General features: G+C 41.1%; 1 protein-coding gene across 3 annotated transcripts in view; it reads right to left on the reverse strand.

Annotated features, from left to right (window-relative positions):
• Positions 1–17149, reverse strand: part of LOC119034338 (chloride channel protein 2-like) — a 159263-nt gene that overhangs the window by 23887 nt on the left and 118227 nt on the right. Inside the window, exons 17-22 of one of the 3 annotated variants that reach the window (XM_037125239.1) lie at positions 10591–10724; positions 9121–9311; positions 7737–7848; positions 6011–6081; positions 5443–5517; positions 3110–3142 (exon numbers count right to left, since the gene is read on the reverse strand). In XM_037125239.1, coding sequence (XP_036981134.1) covers positions 3110–3142; positions 5443–5517; positions 6011–6081; positions 7737–7848; positions 9121–9311; positions 10591–10724 — 616 coding nt within the window. The remainder of the gene's footprint in view (positions 1–3109; positions 3143–5442; positions 5518–6010; positions 6082–7736; positions 7849–9120; positions 9312–10590; positions 10725–17149) is intronic. The other 2 variants (XM_037125247.1, XM_037125255.1) reach the window with 2 other exon arrangements.

Here is a 17149-nt window from a genome sequence, read left to right on the forward strand (position 1 = left end):
TCACTGCTTTAAAATTACGGCCAGCAGTGGCAGCAAAGGGCCACTGCAAACTTGACTGGTTTCAAACACTATAAAAATGTACAGGTAAGGCATGAAGCCAAACACATCCATAAAAAGGTGGTGTATTAATCGGCAGTTATAAATTTGTTCCCTTAGGTCCATTAGCCATTAGTCATGCTATGACTTGTGTAAGTACAGAAGCCCACAATCACAAGAAAAAAAAAATAAAAATTTCTACTGAGGCTGATCTTTACTGTGCAACTGTTAACTTGACAATTAAAAGTAGTGCCAGTATATACAGGGGAATATTATTTCTCCTATTTTAGGAGATAAATAATGTCCCCAGCATGCTCAATCTAAAACATGTCATGTGCAGGTTGTCTCTGTCTTACTAGACACGGGTTTGATTAGAGATACGTGGATGCAAGTATGATCTGAGTTTTAAGGTATAATTTGTGATAAATGGCAAGCAATAGAAATAGAGGAAATAACTGCTGCTCAATATACTCTTTAATGCTTCTTTTTTTTGGCTGTAGTGAGTTGGTGCCATGAGCAATTAGCTCAGCTAGCCTTGGAGCTCAGTGGCCCGATCAGCTGCCGGAGTTAGCAGCTTCACAGTGAATACTTTCTTTGAATAAAAGAAAACTATTAGGAAAACCCAGTTTCTATGTTTCATGTGTGATGTTTTTTTCTCCGATTTACTGACAAATTCTCCAAGTATCTCTGAAGACGAATTAAAGGTTACATGAACATGGATCAGCAGTAAGTAGTGCTGTTGTCCCAGGAAGTTTAGAAATGCCACAGATGTGACTGCATATCTCTATTAGACTTTCTCTGGATTTCATTTCACTCTGACTAAATTTGCTCTCACATAGTAGCTCTCATTAATATGTCCACTGCTGAGATAAACTTCAACCTACGGTATATGAAGAAGGAAAAGTTGCAGGGAACAAGAAAAAAATAAGTAATAACCCAATTAGCGGTGCAGTTCTGAAGCAGCACATGAAGGACTGGTGGATTTCAGGGCTCAGAGCTCAAATGACGACTGCAATTGTTACACAAGTTCCCCATGTAATATTAGTCAGACCCCCATGCAACTTTTGAATGTCCTTATAGCCCCACTGTAAGGTACCTAGTGATTAGTAGCCCTAATAATACATGTTCTGTCGCTCGAATAGTGCCACATGCTGTGGTGAATCAATCAATAATGAGACGTTTATCCATTTTGACTTTCATTCAAATGAAAATGATGGTGTAACAGTTACGGATTTTTAAAAGTTTTTTAATATTCTGGCCTTTAATGTGGCACCCCATCGGGACAAATCAATGAGATTCTGAACTGACTAGTGCAAACATGCTGCGTTATTGCTCAGAAACTACCTCAAAAACAGACAGACCATGTAATAAGCAGCACTACTGCTGCAAATGTGTGAAACTAGTACAATTTCTGATGAATCTTTTTCATTACTACAGTTGAAGAAATGTGTTTCGTCAATCACCTCAAAGTAAAGTTCCCTCCGGTTTAACACAGTCTCTGTGGTCTTATACTGCCACACAACTCAACATGAGCACTGTGTTGTCATGGTTTGAAATACGCTCCTGAGGGTCCACATTTTACGCCACCAAATGATAAACCACTCCCAGCGTGCCTCCTCTGTTCCTAATTTTGTACTTTTCATTGAGTTGCTCGAGGCGAGTCTGACTTCTGCTGGGAAACTGCGCAGCATGGACTGTATTATGGAACCAAAGTGCTGAATGTTGGAACATTATCTTATGCCATTTCATAGCTGAGACTGGTCAGTTTAACAGATTAAAAAAAATAATGCTGGATGTGGTGCTGGGGGTGAGAGTCCTTTGAGGTTCACTGGACAAATTAGATGGGAGCAGTGTGTGACTTTAGAACACAATCTCATCAGTGTTTATCTTTACTAATCAATAAAATGAAGATTTCATGGGGCAACTACGCAGATGTATAACAGGAGATTACACACAGGCCTTGGAGCGATAAAGTGAAGAATGATGCACCACTCTGTGCTGGTGAATGATGGAAAATGTGCACGGACTAAAATAATTGTCACTGACGTGTGAAACTAACGGAGCTGAGAAAGTATAAATCATTAATAGTTCTAATAGAGGTACACTGACACAACAATGACTGAGCATTAAAAAGGATAGTATAGTGTGTTCTTGTATCATCTTTACATTCACGTGATACTGGGGGAAAAACTGTTCATTTCCATTAAGTTCTGTGGTTTACCTAACAGTTTAGTTTTTGCATATAAATCAGTGAAGGTGACCTATCTCACTGGCCACTAACTCGTTGAAATTGCCATCATTGAATTACCAGACTTTAAAACCCTGTCTGTTTCTACTCCTCTGGAAACCAAAATGAGACTTTCCACTGTCAGCAAATTAAATCTGGTAAATGCACTATTTGTACAAAAAATATGTTTAATTCACTGAAGCCTGTACATTATAAAAAGAAATCTGAATAATGTTAGGACTGCCATCCATATAAAGGTAAATCAGTAACTGTGGGTCACTGTCACGTCACAACATCTTTAATCCAACTACCTTTGCTGCTCCCACTGTCGGCAGACACTGAGCTGCCACCACAGTAATGCCGTCGATGCTACATGGTGGAACACACAAATCAGTCGCATGATTTGTCTAAGGGTCTTGGTGACATGCATTCGTTTAAATAGCTGTTGCTGAGTGGTTTTTTTTTTAACCAGAATGAAGCATCTATCATTTTCAAAAAATCTGGTTCTGTGTAGTACTAATAATTACTGATAATAATACTAATAATTCTTTCACATCTAGAAATTATTTGGTTCTGCATAAAAAAATACAAAAAAAATCTGTGCCACAGAATTGAAGAACCTACTTTTGGGGTTATACTGATTTTAGATTTTCACAATTACCAACAATTCTGTTTCTGTGGCAATGAATCAGAAACATGCAGCATTTAATAGCTGTGACTTTGAACAGTTTTAAATGTGATTAAAAGTTCCACTGCATGTGTTAATAAGCACATTATAAATCGTATCTGTCCTTGAGTCTTCATACTGAAATGAAAGTTAAGGAGAACTTTCGTTAACATGCTCACCCCATGGAAGCTCTTTAAGATGGCTGGTGGCTCCTAGTGAATGGAATGACATTATATGTGATGAGAAAAATAATCTCATGATGATTTGACTTAATAGATTAAGAATGAATCACTGATGCTGATAAATGGACAAAGATCAAATGTGTGAATGCGCTTTGTCTGAATGCATGATTATGTATAACGTAATGGTGTTTGATTTTCAGAAGTCAATGTCTGATAATTTCTCATGCAACACTGGATGTTCTTGTATCTTAGTATCGTTTTTCTCAATTTACAATCAGACACTTGTTTCATTGATTGACATGCATCGCTGCTGGAGCGCATGTGCTCACTGGTAATTGGACAGCAGGCTACATCCCAGTTTGTGGTGATATTTTCCAATACCTCCCGGGACTTCTCATGCATCATCATTTCATCCGAGCTGTTGCTGGAATGCCGTCATTCAAATACCAGCCTGCACCTAATGAAGAGATATGATGCTCCTATCTGGAAGGTTAACGCTGCATGCACGGAAGAACTCGCCCCAACGTGTCCCCCCACCCACCCACGCCCACAACCGACTCTCCTGCACATTAAAAACACGGAAAACAACGGTTTCTTTCATCAATGATGGCAAATGCGATGGGATTTTAGTCACTCCAGGAACAAGCTGAGGCCTGCCCTGGGAGGCTGTCACTGATTGGACGTCTCGGGTGACACAGCTGATGATGGACAGCACAGCATGCTTGGTTGAACAGCCTCTTCCTTGTAGTCCACTTGACCACAACTTAACCACATCTTCATTTTAGTATGAGAATAATTTGACCTAATTTACCAGAAGACTGATAAAAAGAGGGCACCCTGACGTTTGAGAGAAGCTATATTTAACAGGACTATATAACCCACTTTAAAATTTATGAACAATCAAATTGAGAGAATGATGGCTCAGAAATAACTAAGTTGAAAATAAGTTGAAATCTATTAAAAGGGCTATATTTAAAAAAAAAAAAAAAAATTTTTGGTCCTGATAGTGAATTCTTATGTCTAAACAATGCGAAAAAGATATATGATAATCAAGAAATATTTTTAAACACCGTTAAAAGTTACATTGTAACCATTATATTGTAAAATAATCAAATACAGCTTTAAAGTTCATCATCATGAAATTACATTTGGTCCAGCTTCTTTTCAAGAACCTGTTTAGTAATTTCACAATGACGCTCAACCACTTTATGAAGTCTACTTTAAGTAGAATTAATTTTTAAGTTCAGTAATACACCGAGTTTAACAGTTTATACAATTGACATTTAAAAACAAAAAAACGCTGTTGTGACATTAATACAGACTATAACATATCAAAAAAATAAATAAGAACAGGATAATACAAATAATGTTCAGTAAAAATAAGTGTTGTTTTAGAAATGATTCTTTTTAAACAATGAAGTGGTGACATTGTATATTCTTATATCCATAAGAGTAGGTATGTCATGATGTACTACTGGAAAAAGTAGAAATCAATAACTAAAGACCAACGAAAATAAGACTTTTATGGGGTGTTGCAGTACTTTTTAAATTCTGAACACATTGGGTCTTCATGAATGGTTACCAATCGGTTCAGGCATATATTTGAGGTTTACATTTACATTTAGGGCATTTAGCAGATGCTTTAGGATACTTTTATACAAAGCGACTTCAGTACAATAAGTACATTTGTCACTTACAATTGGTTTTATCATTTGCACAAATGTTTTAATTCTGCCTCTTCTTATTGTAGAAGGTTGCACATACTGTCAAGTAGATGTTGGAACACCATTAAAATGTACTTAAATATAAATTAAACACTACACATTAAAAAAAGTCCTCTAGCAATAGTTAATAGTTAGAGTATGTTTGAGAAAATCTCATTGCATTATTTTCTCCTACAACATCTTTTATAGATCATTAAGAGAAGCATGATATCAACCCATCTATGAAAGCATATGATGCACCTTTGGCATTGCCAATTGGCAGTAGTGGTATTTTAGTTGGCAAGTGTTCTTATAACCCCAAATGACCATTGGACCAATGAGAACAGATTAACTGAATGGATCCTAGCTTTAGCCAACCACATAAGCAACTACAAGAGTGACAGGTCAGAAGGGGGTTAGAGGCTGTACAAGAAGGAGGGTGTTCAACACTTTTTAGCACGATGACACAGACGGGCTTTAGGCTGAGCCTGGCCCAGATCACAGTCCATCGGCAGTTTGGGATTAGCCCTGGAATGAAATGGCGGGGTGACAATCAGTTGATTGGCTGATGAACCTGTTGCCGGGCGGTTTCCACGCATTTGGGTTGCCCAAATCGGTGGCTCTTACCACAACGGATATCCGGACTCGTTTGGAGGGCCTCCTGTGCTCAGGAGACGTGGGGCTCTCCACGTTGTTGTTTTTCTTCCAGGTAACCAGAGACAAGCAAACAGCGTTATCAACAACCTCAACCTAAGTTTGACTTTGCAAAAAAAACTTGCAACGCCACTTTGAAAAAAAAAATATATATATAATTGAAATCTTTTTTATGTGAAACAAACCACTTGCAGGCATGTGCAGGAGCAAAGATTTTTTTTCTGTGACTTTGCAGGATGCAAGGCCAGGATGAAGTGAAAAATGTTTTATGTTGAGACTGAGATGCTGTGTGTGTGTGTGTGTGTGTGTGTGTGTGTGTGTGTGTGTGTGTGTGTGTGTATGTCTATTTGTGTGGGAGGTACTGTACTGGAGAGCGTGAAGGACTGTATGTGAGAGATAGCATAAGACTTTGTGAGTGCACTGAATGTGTGAACAACAGGACGTGAGGATGCGTGTGTGTGTGTGTGTGTGTGCACACGCGCTCGTGTGTGTGTGATGGTGTTGCTGTTATTGGGTGCATACGAGGACACGGTTGTCTCACCTCCAGGCCTTCTGTCTCTGGACTGGCGCAGAACAGGTTCTTTAAAGCAATGCCCGAATTATCTTGTGGGCCTGAAAGAGAGACAGAGAGAGATGCAAAAACAATAAAAACAAGCAGATATCTTTGGTCTCCGTCTGTTAGATACTCTAATTATGTGCCTTCTGTTTGCAGACCTTATCCTACTGGTTGCATCTAAAGAAACATTACAACAACTGCTGTGCCATCTGCAAAAAAGCTGTCACACATGGGCCTTGTGGATGACTCTAGAGAAAAACCAAGATGGGATTGATGGGGACCGACCAAGTACTAGCTTATGAAAACATTTCTTAACCAAGGGACATCTGTTAATTTCAATCAGGGCTGAATAGACAGATTATCTGGACACTGAGTAACCATAGACTGAAAAAGACACACAGAAAAAAAGGGCAGACTAAGTGACAGCCTGGCCTTAATGGACACAAACATAACGAACCAGTGATAACAGACAGTATCTGTTCTGCAAACAAGCAGAGGCAGGTCAACATGTCCTGCTACAGTGCAGCCAGAAGGACACAAGAATCTTCACAGAAACTCCTACCAAGTGTTTGACACAGACCAAAATAAAATTCAGTATTTACTTGGAGAAGAAACTGTCATTGCTACACAGCAAAACCTGTCCGTCACAGCCCAGGAGGAAACCGTGCAACAACACATAACACTCGACTAACTCTCCTAGTGTTAGGTGGATGGCCGTGACATTGTGTGCAGACATTCATGGTCCCCAGAGGATGAAATCCTTTGACTTTGGAGGCTTTTAAATAGAATATCTTAACAATTATTGGATTGATCGCCATAAAATCTGGTTAATCCATAGTGGTCCATGAATGTCAAAATACAAATTTCACCAGTATTTTGATTTATAAATAGCCATTCTCATTAGCACACTGTACATCAAGATTACATACAAAGTCAAAGCAAAGATGTAAATACGACAGACTAGACAAATGACACCATGCAAATTACGCCCATATGTGAAAATCACCTCATTTGCATGAGATGAAAACATTCAACTTATGGCAAAAAATTCTGCATGTGTCGCAATGCTTCGTCTTGTGTTGTGTGGGGATGGGTGGGCGTGGCCAGGAGGGGCGGAGCCACTGCTCAGCACCGTCCAGCTCTAAACACATGTGCCAGTGACGCAGATAAACACAAATAATCCTGGGTTTGAACTCACGTGATCAACATGAGGTGATAATTTGCTTCACACTCATTGTGAGCACATCGTCTGTGCAGCGTCACTAAGCTGACAGTGTAGATCTGACGATGCATGATTAATCATGAATTAACTAAATTATTCTTTATGGTATAGTTATCAATGAACTGCGCAGAATGACACACATTTTAAATGCAACTGTAAGGTGTACACTGTGTTGAGCAGAACAAGGTCAAAATACTTTTTTAAGTTTGGTTTAAATTAACACAGTTGTTGTCAGTCAGGTCTAAATATTTTTTTCTTCATTTAAGAGACGAATAGAGAGAGAGAGAGACAGTGAGGTGCCATTAGTGTTATGTGAGCTGTTTAGAGAGAGAGGTCATTAAAGACACTCCTTCCGGATCTATTAAATCTCCTATTATTTTCCTTTTTGATTGCCTCATCTATCTAGTCTTTCTGTGGTGTGTGTTTGTGTGTGTCTGTGTGTGTGCGTGTGTGTGTGTGATAATGTTGCTGTAATGGCGTGTTTCTTACTGGTAGGGATCTCGGTGGGTCGCTCTACCACAGAGGATCTCTTCAGTGCTGGTTTGAGGGGCTTCAGAGCAACCGGACGAACGGGACTGAAGGTTGACTCCTCAGTCGAGATCTGCACACACACACACACACACACACAAACACACACACGCACATCGTTATAAACTGCCGAGACCCAATCCTGCTTAACAGCTCAACCCCACTCTCTCTCTTCCTGTGGACTCATTAGACAAATGGATGTAGTTCTTCGGAGTGATGAGATGGAGGCAAATCAATAGGGGGAAACAGCAGAGAAGAAAACCCTCAAAAAGAGAAGAAACCAGCGGGAGCCTTGATGTAAGATTACTTGAATTCAATGACTTTTCTGTGCTGGTACTTCTACGACCTAAAAAACATTTTTGCCGGGTTATGCTAATGCCTGTCTGAAGTGAGGGAACATTAAAGGTTTCACAGATCAAATGCTTGTGTGAAACTAGTTAGAAATATATCCAGCTGTTATTCAGTAAAGCTGTTGTTCATTAATATTTCTAAAATACTGGGCTGATATAGTCTTTTAATTTAATATTGGAGTTTCTGTTCCTACAGTCTTTGGTTTTGTCTTTTATACAGCATTATATCATCCACTCCACACACACACCTTCCAGTTCACACATCAATGCCTAAGGGCTTTCAACTCAGCCACTCACTGCAAATGGATGAAAGAGTAATGTAGAAAAAGACATAGGAGTTTTTTAAATATTAAATATATGTCTTAATAATGCTAGATTTTAAGCACTATAGTTCAGGCATCTACCTTAAACTGTGACCATCTTTGTTTCACACACACAGGAAACACACACACACACAATCTCCATACTGTTATACATGGCTTAATGAAACACGTTAATAGTGCTCTAAGTTATCCATTCGTGAAAGACAATGAATTACAAACTGTCACCATCCTTCTCTTTGAGTACAGAACAGTTAAATGACTTGGAAACAGACGGTGAAATGTTCCTTGCACTCAGTTTACTCACTTTAGCACATGGACTTTAATTTCATAATCATTCAAAATCTGGAGAGTGCCTTTTATTCTGTCTCATTTGTCAATTAATGGTTTATGTCTATGGAGATGGTACTCCTTTCCTCTCAGTCATAGCTCAAGGTAACAATGCAGCTGTGCTTTTGTCCAACATAAAAGCAATATTATTAATATAATATCCAAATATACAAAATGGGAACCGGAAGGCTCTGAATGGAAACATCTTTATCAGCTAAGGTCAGCCCAGTTTCCAGTTCACTTGCCTAGCCAATCTTTCATTTTGCTTTATAAGCAACTTGTGAAAGATCATTAAGTGTTTCCATTACACCACACTTTGTCTCTCCATCCGCAGTGACCTCTGACCTGGAAGCGGACCTCCTGACTGACCCGCTGGCTGCCATCGTCGCTGCCGGGGTTTGACACCACCGACAGGCGTTTCTTCTCCGCGACGGCTCGTTCCCTGATGTACTCTAGCCGCTTGGGCCGACCGAGCTGCTGGGAGAGCAGCGACTGGAGCTGGGCGCGCTCGATGGAGCCCAACAGGATCATCGACTCTGGGAGAGGAGAAACAGATAAAGGAAGGAGGTGAGAGAGGAGGAAGAGCAGAAAGGGTGGAGAGCAGTAAGCAGAAGAGAGAAGATGGGGAAAGTGAGAAAAATTAAGGAACAAAAGGAAGAAAACAGAAAAGGACACGGAGGGTGACAAGAGGCAGCAAAAACTTGTTTGGGGAGGGAAGAGTGAGCAGACTGCAACACATGTTGCAGCACTGCAGAGAGCTCAGCTGAGTTACATAACAAGAGCCCAGAATGCAGTGAATGTGTAATAACTAGCAGAAGTGTGAGTGTGTGTGAGTGAGTGTGTGTAAGTGTGTGCAGGCGGGTGGGTGGGTGGCAGCTTGCTTGCTTTAAGTAATTGCCTTTGTGACAGTACGTGCTGATTATGTATTTGGTTAAATGCCGCAGCTAATTGTTCCCGCACGATTGAATAATTGAGACAATGCTGGAATACCAAATTTGCACTTCAATGAGACAGCAAGTGCAGCACCATCAGCAAGCTGCACCCTGACAAGTTTGTCAATCAATCAATCACCCTAATGAGCACGCCACCAAGGTCGCTGGAGTTTGTTTTTGGTACCGACGGAAAGGGACACACAGTATCAGCATCAGCAACGCTCAACACCGACATCAATACCACATCAAACAACACACTGTATTCACATGCGGGATATGATGTTTGGATTGTTACATGCTGTTGTTTTCACACTGTTTGCTAGGGACTTCAATCAAGGCTACTGCTGCTGCTATGGAGTGTGAAAGTTTTCAGTTGGGGCATGAGCGCTGCCCTTCAAATATCTGATGAAAGTTGCTGACTAATCTATAAATGATTAGCTTGATGAAATGGCAGGGGAGGCAGGGTGTTTCCCCAAGTTCATTTAGTATACTGAATACTTTGATTTAATCTCGCAAGAGGACACGAGCCAGCACTGTTTGGATTCCTCCGAGTCATTTACATTTACAGTCCATGCAGTGCAAATGATGCTTGAAGGTAAGCTCTGACACAATCACAAGTTTAAGAGGTCTAACACAAAGTGAATTTTTAAAGAATCCATAAAACAGATGACTGGTTTGTTGATTATAATAATGTAAAGATGTTTAAATATGTCCTGGGAAGTTTACAGTTAGATTACTATCTAAACCTACACACAATTGATGCAACACTTGATGCTTGATGATGTGTGTATAAAAATCTTTCATTTTTGAAGTACATACATCTGTACATTTTATGTGTGTGTGTGTGTGTGTGTGTGTGTGTGTGTGTGTGTGTGTGTCTCACCAGCTGACTCCACTAGTGCCAGAGTCTTGAGGTGGCCAGTTAGCAGGACGTTATGCAGATCTCTGTAGCAGCAGTTGAGTGTGATGTACCGCACGTCTCGCACCATGATGTCCTCCACACGAATGTTGTACTTCCTGAGAAGAGAAAAAGGGAAAATAATGTATTTTGTATTTTTCTATTTTGTTGGGGGGGGGGAAAGAAGGACCATGGGTTGGACATAAACCATGGACTGCTGCAGCAAGGGAATGGCCTCTTGTACATGGGACACACACTCTACCTACTGAGCAGGACTGAGAATTTATCAAGTGTTACAGAGATTTAAGAGATGTTTAAATGTCATACAATGTTTGTAAAGAAAACTTTTGTAATGGAATATCATGCCACTAAAGTTACAGAACTGTTTTTTTTTTCAACTGTTCAGTTTAGTTGTCATAAAAATGCTGCTCTGCACAGATCTGTAACCACTCTCCTTCATGTTCCGTGCTGACAGCGCATCCTTCCTCCAGCTGACTGGTCAGTCCAGTAACACGGTACACTGTTGACACGTCACTCGGATGTTGGCGGCAGTGACGCCATGGCCATGTGTACAGTAGGGGGAAGTGGGTGACATTGTGTGAGCAGATCTTGCCTCAGCAGAATCGTACGCCCCGGTACACTAGTCATAAACACTCAGCTCTCTCTTCCTGCCCAAGCTTGCCAAAACCTGCAAACATGACAGCAGCCGCTCGATAGATTTCGCTGCCAAGCCCCATAGCTGTGCCAGGACGCAGAAACCGTCCAAGCCACCGCTCCTTGTTGTGGTGACAACTCAATGCACTGACCTCTCTTGAAATACAAAGTTAATTTGATGACCATCCTCCCCCGTCTCCACTTGAATTAAACAGAGCGCAAAGATCCGCTATTACAAAAAAGCCCTGTATTTAGTACCAGGGAAAGGTACCAACAGAATACAAGAGTACAAACACAGCCTGCTGAAAGTCAACTCGCTACATATGCCCACCTCCAAACACTGGTCAGAACACACGCCCCAGTGAGAGCACTTTGCTCTACTGCATCAGCTGTCTGGCTGGTACCTCATAGCTGTGAGCACCCCTCCAACACCCCAAAGCCTGGGGTATGCTTCAAAACAACTAGTCCCAAAGACATGCCAAAAGGAAATGAGCGGCACCTGCTTGTCAAATTGTAGTGTGGGCAGGTGGTTATGCTCTTTATTGATCCGACAAGCTTTTCTTTCCAGTATGATACATAAAGGACATGCTACTCCCTGCATTGGTTCTGCACTGGACACAAGTGGAAAGGTGCTGAATGTTACCTCAGCAGGATAATGAAGACCCAAGCACACCGTGGAGACTGTCATGGACTTCCCTCCACTGTCACCTGGCCTCAACCCCATTGAACATCCATTCCCAGACTTCTGGACCCTACTGTACCTGTGCTGCTGTGTTGGGTGTTTATCTACCTAGGTATTGACATATTTGTTTCCGACTCAATTCAGTGGACTTGATGGGAAATGTGTTTGTGGCCCTTGAAAATGACTTTGCAGTCAACAGCTTTCATATTTTCACTTTTCAAAGAAGAAATAGTTCCAGCAATTAAAAGTCTCTTTGTGTGATCACCACAAATTAAATTCCATTTACCTTGACTGCTTTTGTTTGTCTTATCATCACTGTACAAAGCTATCTCCATGGCTAGTTGCCGCTACAGATAAGGAGGAAAATATGTTTTTTGTCACTCAAGTAAACCAAACCTGTTTTGTGGTAATGTGCAAAGACCCTATTCTGAATTTGGTCTCCAATTTTGGTCGACAGTGCTCACTGCTGCTCTACTAAACATAGATGGATATCACCTGTCAGTTAAACAGTGCAGGTGTTTGATGATCAAGATTGAACTTTTGTAGCTGCTCTTTGTCTTTTTAGCCATGGTGACAATCATTTTATCTAAATAAGGCCCTAATGGAAAATATATTACTTCCTGGACATCAGAAGATATTTTCCTCTGTGATAGATTCAGTAGACACCTACTGTTATTGAATAGAGCTGAAATGGATAAAAACTGAATAACTACTTTTTTTTATATCAGTCTGAGATAGGAAGTAGAGAAACCTTTACCCTTAAAAAAACATCACCCTTGAAGAAAGCACCCTTATTCTGATGCATTGGCAGCCTTGTTTAATTTGCTAGTGGATCTGAAAGAATAACGTAATGCCTGCCTCTGAACTGGCCAAAAACCGCTGCCAAGACTAATTTCCCTCGGGATATCAAAGCCAGTTGATGAAATCTGATTGGTTTCCTGCTTAATTGTACCTTTCTCCTAGCAAGGCTCGGCAATGCATCTGATCAGCTTGAGCTATCGTGCATTAAGCCCGAGCTTATAGATATGAGCCAAGATAAACAGACTTGTTGAGTTATAATTCCAGGATTAAAGATCATCCATATTGTCCAGAGAAGAGTGGAGAGGCTCAGGGTGTTGATATGTGCGTGTGTGTGTGTGAGGGGAAGGTGTGGAAGCCAATAAAAGGACGCTTGTAATGAGCCGGAGAAAATATGATCATCTCCCGCAGCTCTCTGTCAGACAAGCACCGACAACAGTGGACCGAGGACGATCAGCAAACAACTATTGGCCATTATGAAAAGCTGCACAACGCAATAGTGACAGAGAGGAAACAAATAACACATACACACACCACACACGCTCACACACATACACACACAGGGTGATGTTATGTAATTGTTTAAACGTCACTCCAAACGCTGAAGATAAATCCATCAAGAAAGAAGACAAGAGTGGTCTGAAAAGGGAGAGAAGAGGTGGAAAAGGCTTTGTGGGTGTTACTGGGTCTGTTTAGAGAGAAGTGAGTGGCTAACAGCATGCCTGTAGTCAAAATATACATGTGATCCCTGTGTGTGTGTGAGAATACCTACGGAAGCTACACAAATACAAGATAAGAAATCCAATTCTCTCCATGTCCATGTGGGTGTGTGAGCAAATGTACATGCCATCATGTGTGTGCATTGCGCAGCCGGCGTTACACAAGTGTTCCTCTGCGTGTCTGTGTGTGTGTGTGTGTGTGTGTGTATGTGTGTGTGTGTGTGTCTGTGTGGGTGGACTGTTGCGTGGGTGTGAGATGGATAATTTCCAGTTTGAGTGAAAAACACATTCAGCTTGGAGGGGGCCACGCTACCTACAGCCTCTCACTCCCCCATCTCCTCCGCTCTCGTATGCTGCAGTAATAACACACACACACACACACGCGCGCACACACACACACACACACACACACACACACACACACACACACACACACACACACACACACACACAGAGTCAGGAAGACTAAAATAAAAGTGAATGAATGAGGGAGGGAAGTGGAGGCTGTCTTCACAGTGACTGAAGTTCATAGTGTGTTTGTTATCAAATATAGATGATTCAAGGAGAGGAGATTACATTTTTGTGTGGGCGCTCCTGACAGTTTCTCAATCATCTTTACGCCTCGGCAACTTTAAACATTTCGAAACGTATGTCATTATGTCTCGATAATTTGATATCTTTTGATGATAAATGATGGTGTCATGATTTATTTGCACTTTGCATGCATGCACACAAGCACGCACACACGCACACACACACGGCTGTGTGACAGTTTCTCAATCATATTTATGCCTGGGCAACTTCTAACATTTGCAGACTTTGCGTTCATCATTAAGTCTAAATGATCTGATTGTGTGTTTGATGATTGATGATGTCTGATGGTGTAATGACTGTGTGCTTACACGGACCAACACACTCAACATTTCCCGCGTTTCCTGACTTTTCTAATTCAGTGTTTTGGTTTTTTTTATGGCTTAATTCATCAATATTTTACAAAGTTTCAATTTCAACAGTTATATTCACATTGGACTGTCAACAGCCTGACGATCTTAATGACTTTTTGGATGGTAAACACAAAAGTGAATACACCCACACTGTCTGTAGTTATTCCTAATTAAACAAGACAACTGTATTTTATAGTAAGTATGATACGGACGGGCCTTACGACAATTGTGGGGGTCTCTACCTAAAAACAGAGCACCAGCTACACATTACAAGTAGCACCATGCTACACGAGTATTCATCCTTTATGCAGTGACAAATAATAAAGCCTCAGGGAAATTTGATGAGTTTAAGAAAGCACTCTACGGATGTAGCATTGTACATCTACCACAATGTCGTACTCATGACAGAAGTTAAAAATGGATGCAGCAGAACCAGAGATATCTTTTCTATTCGACAGGTATTATTTCTTGTCAATACCTGGTGCCTACATTGCCCGTTACCTAACAGTCTGGTCTGAGATATGGATGCATTATGCTGGTAGCAGCTAAGGCCGGTGATATAATCACTTTTATCAATGCATTTGCGTACGCGTGAAGGCTGCCTCCTTCATCCAGCATCCGTTTGGACCATCACCTGTGCACATCCTCAGACAACTAATGTCCATAAGATGCAACATGAGATGAACTGTAAGGGCAGCATAGGACTAGTATAGGTCAGCTGTCAGTAAGTATGTCAGCAGTAGCAGGGACAACAACGATTAGTTTCACAGAAGAAGCTAAGATATGCTATCCAGTGGTAATCTCTCGTAACACATGGAGTATAGAGGCAAATGTGTGAAAAGCTACCTTCATGTTACAGACTGTTGTCTATGAAAATGGGATTAAAAAAGCAAGAATATCTCCGGCCTAATGTAAAAGCAGACATATAGAGCAGGCAACTGAGGTCTCTCAAACGTGTTCTTTCTAACTCGAATTTTCTTATTTTAAAAGTTTTGTGTAGCTTCTCCTGGACACACCAGAGAATTTAAAACAACTTTTTTCCACATAAGCAGTAGAACTAAACACCTGTAGATGCACTTTTTCATTCTCCTGACCTGTCATTTTGCCAATTCATACCTGCCCTGAACAGCTCAGTGTCAAGACCAAATCTGTTAATGCAATTACCTCTAAATCAGTTCCAGAGCTCACCTGAACTATGACCTGTGACCACACCCATAGTCCAATATACTCAGAGGTGGCTATTGAGCAGTATAGGGCCAAACAACAGCCAGGGAAATAAATAAATAAATACAAACACAGCGTGCAGATTTGCTGAGGAACGGCATGTTTTTCAGTTGTGTTCACTGTCACAGTCTGTTTGTGCCTGCCCAGACTGACTTGTTGGCAGAGGCGCATACCCAGACCTCTCCAAAAATGTGTATGTACAACGGAGATGTCTTCATTAATTCAGTAAATCTGAAGACACGGATCCAAGATGTGACAGTCATTCAGCTTGTGTGCTGGAGCATACAGTAGCAGCTGACTGGCAGATATACATTAGCTGCTTGATCACTGTCAATCTCAACATGTCTGCTGCTGTTCCAATGCCAGCCTTTAGACATGCAAATAAACCTGACTATAAATGTTGCTAATGGATTTTGAGCTCTTTCAGGGGGTGCTAGGTGTTAATCTGTTAAACCTGAGGCCATCGTCTTTTGCACACTGCATAAAGAGGTGGTCCTGCCACAGCGCAGGATCCTCCCGTTTGATACTGAGTCCAGTGATTACTGCTGCGCTTTCATGTGGTGACATGCAGAGGAGGGAGTGGACTGCTGACTGCAACATGGACGGGAAGTTGGATAAAAGGACGACAAAGTTGGAGGAAGCTTTAATTTAGGACTACCAACTAGCTAAATTCCCATCCTACAATTCCTGAATGTGGTTAGGAAAGTTCTTCAATACTGAAAATATTTCTATATTCTACGGTACAGTTTGTTAATACTATTACATTACAATGTCAGCGAGAAGAGAAAAAAAAAGTGCGACAGCTTAATGACAACATGGCTCGCATTTCACACAGCTTTCTGCCTTCTCTTCATTCTTTCAGACACAGATGGGACGTGAGAGCGAGGAGGGGACGGAGAGGCCAAAAGGTTGCAGCTGATAATAAGAAGAGACAGAGGAAAAGAGAGCAGCAGAGATAGAGTGACAGAGGAATAGATAACGAAGAGATGGATGGCGCGGGTCAACTGAGGTGCTGATGCAGAAAGTGAAGGACTCAGGAAACAGACAGAGACAAAAGTCTTCAGGGGACGGCCGCGGAAAATGATGCACAGACGGAGGATGCAATAACATTTTTCCTCATTACTCCCAACTTGTGGATGACGCATCCAATCTCCTATCTCCACCTCCACACTGGCAAACATAACATAATGATCTCCAAATAAGTAACGAGATAATATGAAATTAATGAAAAGTACATCTGTATGGACAACAAGCAGCTATTGTGCAGTTATTGGCAATTAAAAGCCACGTGTCACTGATCCACTTTTGTAAAGCGGACTCCTCTCTGTGACACAGAGTGTACCCTGAAGGTGTGTAGGTGTGCCATTTGGAGCTCAAACCTCTAAATTAAAAGCAATTCTTTAAACCATTAAGAATCACTGTGTGAGCTTCACCTATTAATGCATTAGATTAAGACAACATTGGCAACATTCACACAGTATCTAAGCCATTATGTGACTAATTAAAACTCCCTCCATGAGAGA

This window comes from Acanthopagrus latus, chromosome 2 (assembly GCF_904848185.1).
Source record: "Acanthopagrus latus isolate v.2019 chromosome 2, fAcaLat1.1, whole genome shotgun sequence".
Classification (NCBI taxonomy): Eukaryota; Metazoa; Chordata; class Actinopteri; order Spariformes; family Sparidae; genus Acanthopagrus; species Acanthopagrus latus.